The 3902-nt window shown below is 40.6% G+C and overlaps 1 protein-coding gene and 1 non-coding gene across 4 annotated transcripts in view; one reads left to right on the top strand and one right to left on the bottom strand.

Moving 5' to 3' along the window:
• Positions 1 to 3707, top strand: part of dnah1 (dynein, axonemal, heavy chain 1) — a 38268-nt gene extending 34561 nt beyond the window's left edge. For all 3 annotated transcript variants that reach the window (XM_061784446.1, XM_061784448.1, XM_061784449.1), the window contains 3 exons: positions 1082 to 1288; positions 2058 to 2292; positions 2554 to 3707. In XM_061784446.1, coding sequence (XP_061640430.1) covers positions 1082 to 1288; positions 2058 to 2292; positions 2554 to 2675 — 564 coding nt within the window. In that variant the 3' untranslated portion in view covers positions 2676 to 3707. The remainder of the gene's footprint in view (positions 1 to 1081; positions 1289 to 2057; positions 2293 to 2553) is intronic.
• Positions 988 to 1059, bottom strand: trnae-cuc (transfer RNA glutamic acid (anticodon CUC)). Its single transcript has one exon. It is a non-coding gene; the product is annotated as a tRNA-Glu (tRNA).
• Positions 3708 to 3902: the final 195 nt, after the last annotated feature.

Consider the following 3902-nt stretch of genomic DNA (forward strand, 5'->3'; position numbering starts at 1 on the left):
CTTGCTCTGATTATTACCAGAATGGATGTCAGACTTATTGTAACATTTGAACTCCAAGAATCATCCTTCATTATCCTTAAACTAAATTCTACACTCCTTTCTCTTAGTTTTGTTTGTTGCTGAAGGGCATCTTGGCAGTGCTCAGGAAATGATTCTGTGTGTGGACCTAATTTCTGGCTTTTTCTTATTTCTTCATTTGTCCTTGCTTCTCTGTTCAAGATGTTTAAGACAAATGAGACCTCTTTTTATTTTTGTCATCATTTGAAAATGACGTGTATCACGGCTGTAAATATATAAACATATAAACAAACAGTTGTGGGTAGTGGGTACTGATTAATGCTAACGGATACTAGCTAGCTGTAGAATTATTTAATTACCTTTAACTATACAATATTATTAATGATTAATGGTATTCATCTACTGTATTTGAAGACAATGATCATGTTAAAGATGTTTCACAATAATTATCAACAATGATTCAACAAGGTAGGAGACATCAATAATATGCAATATTTTATTTCTATAACTCTTTCTTCACATTTTCAAATGATCACCACAGCATTCCTAAGAAATTACCTGTTTAATCATTGGTGAGGTATTTTTTGAACAGGCCCACAGGGTACTCAAGTGGTCCTTGGGGGGTGGGGGGTGGCTGGTGCCCCTGGGCACCATATTGGTGGCCCCTGCACTACAATACTACAGTAACTCTTGTGCCCCTTAGCGGCACGGTGACCGACTGGTTGGCGTGTCTGCCTCACAGTTCTGAAGACCGAGGTTCAAATCCCGGCCCCGCCTGTGTGAAGTTTGCATGTTCTCCCCGTGCCTGTATGGGTTTTCTCCGGGCACTCCGGTTTCCTCCCGCATCCCAAAAACATGCGTGGTAGGTTGATTGAAGACTCTAAATTGCCCGTAGGTGCGAATGATTGTTTGTTTATGTGTGCCCTGCGATTGGCTGGCAACCAGTTCAGGGTGTATAAAAGTCTACAATTCCCTGACCGGGAATCGAACCCAGGCCGCGGCGGTGAGAGCACTGAATCCTGACCACTAGACCACCAGGGAAAATGTTTGTGATTTCCCCTAGGCCTACCCCTCTCTCAAGCCTCTGGCCTCCTGGATGTCTGACCTGCTGCAGAGGATCCGTTTTCTTCAAGGCTGGATCTCGAACGGAATTCCACCTGTCTTCTGGATTAGCGGCTTCTACTTCCCTCAAGCTTTTCTCACGGGAACCCTGCAGAATTATGCCCGTCGCTTTGGCATCTCCATCGACACCATTGGATTTGACTTTGAGGTCAGACCGTCACTGTATGTTTATTTACGTGTCTGCATACAACTACATTTAAGATGTTGGGTCAGTCATTTCTACAGGGTAATTGAAAAGTAGCTCCCTATTTTAAAGTAGTTGAATGATTTATTTATTGTAAGTTATCATTTTTGGGTGTTGCTTCTTTCATGTATGAGAATTTAATATTGTCTTTTTTCAATGCACAAATAAGAATTTCGGAAATGGATATGTTTCCATTCATTCTTCAAGAAAACCATGTAACCATTGTAATTCACCATGCAACAAGATGAAATCAGGCCAGTTATCAGTACTTGGCAGATTTAGATTTTAATGTTCCACTCCACATTTTACTACGTTTTTCATGGATGGCTGAACGCCCATATCCCTGGGAGACGGATAGGTCGTAGTGGTCCGTATGAATGGCCAGACAGGAGTCCTGACTTAAAACCCTGTGACTTTTTTTCTTAAAGGAGCAAGTCTACTAATGACTGGAAGAACTTGAATAGCTAATATACGAAGTTACAGTATGCCTTCTATCCCACAAGAGTTCCTGGTGAAATCGTGGTATCGCCAAGAATGAATGGACCCAAAATCCTGTCAGAAGTCATCGCACACTTTACCCTTACTTAAATTCTCATAATTTAAGGAAAAAATACAAAATAAAAGGAAAATTACAAAAAAATAAATCAAATCAGTATTCTGAAATGGTGACTTTTCAATCATCCTGTAAATGTATTTGTAAGCGTCTGAACAGGACCCTGTTTGTCTTCGTCAGGTTGTATTAAAAGCAGTGTGCGATATAGACGAAAAGCCAGACACAGGCTGCTACATCAATGGTTTATTCATCGAGGGTGCTCGCTGGGATAATAATGCCGCTCAGCTCACAGAATCCAGACCGAAGGAGCTCTACACAGAAATGGCTGCCATCTGGCTAATCCCCACACCCGAACGTAAACCTCCGAGCTCCGGGATCTACATCTGCCCCATTTACAAGACACTGACACGCGCTGGTCAGTATATGAGCGTGAATGCTGATATTACAGCTCATCTTGATGTATTCAAGTTGGGTTAAAGAAGTGTGCGTATTGCTCAGGTTGTATCTCCTTATGGTGTGGTTCTATTACTCACCCCAAAATAGACTGACGTCAGACAGTGTCAATTTTCATGGCCTAGAAAGTGCAGCTCTGAATTTTCCATCCACAACACACCGCGTCACCTTGCGCTGGCACGCTGGTCTATGCGGACACTGAAGTGTTGATGTGCTCTTACAGGAACGCTGTCTACTACCGGGCATTCTACCAACTATGTGATTGCAGTAGAGCTGCCTACAGATCTCACTCCAGGACACTGGATCAAACGAGGAGTGGCCCTCATTTGTGCTTTGGACTATTAAAATCACAATCTGAGCCGGAAATGTACAGTGCAAAGGTCTTGAGTCACCAGTTGCTTTTTTTTTTGTTTTGTTTTAACCTTTTTCACAGCACTCAACATAAAATAATAAAAGATACACTTAGCAGATACACTTTAAAAAAAAACTACAATAATGAAAAAAAACATTCATTACATTTTGGTGAGGAAATGTGAGTATACAGTAACTTATTTTCAACTTTTGAGTAACTTTGGTATTGATGGAGCTGTCCACCCATGAGCCTCATAACGGCACTGCCCATCTGTTCATCTTTCTCAAAGAACAAGGAAGTTCCTTGTTCAAACACAAATATGGCCCTGAAAGATAGAATTTGTCTTACTGTATATATGGTCGTTACAGAATTGCTACACATACAGTATAATGTAGTGGTACCTTGACTTACGAGTGCACCGAATTTGCAGTTTTTCAAATTATAAGCCCTGCTTGGTCGATTTTTTAAAAAATTTTTATTTTTTTTGTTGCGAGCCAAATTTTGACTTACGAGTGATCTTCAGATACGCTGCCGCTGAAGTGAAGTGGGGAAAAAAAGGAGAGCCATGGTCGCAAATGCGCTTTCACCGCATGTATTGAATAGCGAAAACAGTCAAACGCACAAAAACAAAATGAAAACACTTGCAAGGAGCATGGAGAAGATGCTAACACTGAACTAAGCTTGTGGGAAAAGGCCGATCTGTCAGACTGCAGCTCCAAATGTACAGTTTGTGTGCATGACCTTTGGCTTAAATACACTTCATAAAACCAGTTTTTGTTTACATTCTGTTTTATTATGTTTTTATATTTTTATTTTACAATAGTCCACAAAAACATTTTTAAAAAAAAGAAACGTGAATATTTCTTCACCAAATTGGAAAAAAAAAATTTAAAACATTTTTTTTTTTTTTAATCTGCAAATAGGTCAGTCCCTGGTGCCAATTTGAGTTAGGAACTTGGTCCTGGAATGAATTAAACTCGTAAGTCAAGGTAGAACTGTATATAACGGTGGCCAAAGACATTTGTACTACACAATCTTGTCATGCTGTGACGAACAATTTTTGTATTTTTTTTTTGTCCAGACTTGGAAGTCAATCAACATTGGCAGCAGTTGACAGGCTCCTGCGCCTTTAAGCCAGCCGCTTGGGTCGAGTTGTGAAATTAGATCAGTCGATAGTGCGAGGAGGGTGGCGCTTGTGTATGAGGGTGCTTCCACTTCAA

This window comes from Phyllopteryx taeniolatus, chromosome 9, assembly GCF_024500385.1.
Source record: "Phyllopteryx taeniolatus isolate TA_2022b chromosome 9, UOR_Ptae_1.2, whole genome shotgun sequence".
NCBI lineage: Eukaryota > Metazoa > Chordata > Actinopteri > Syngnathiformes > Syngnathidae > Phyllopteryx > Phyllopteryx taeniolatus.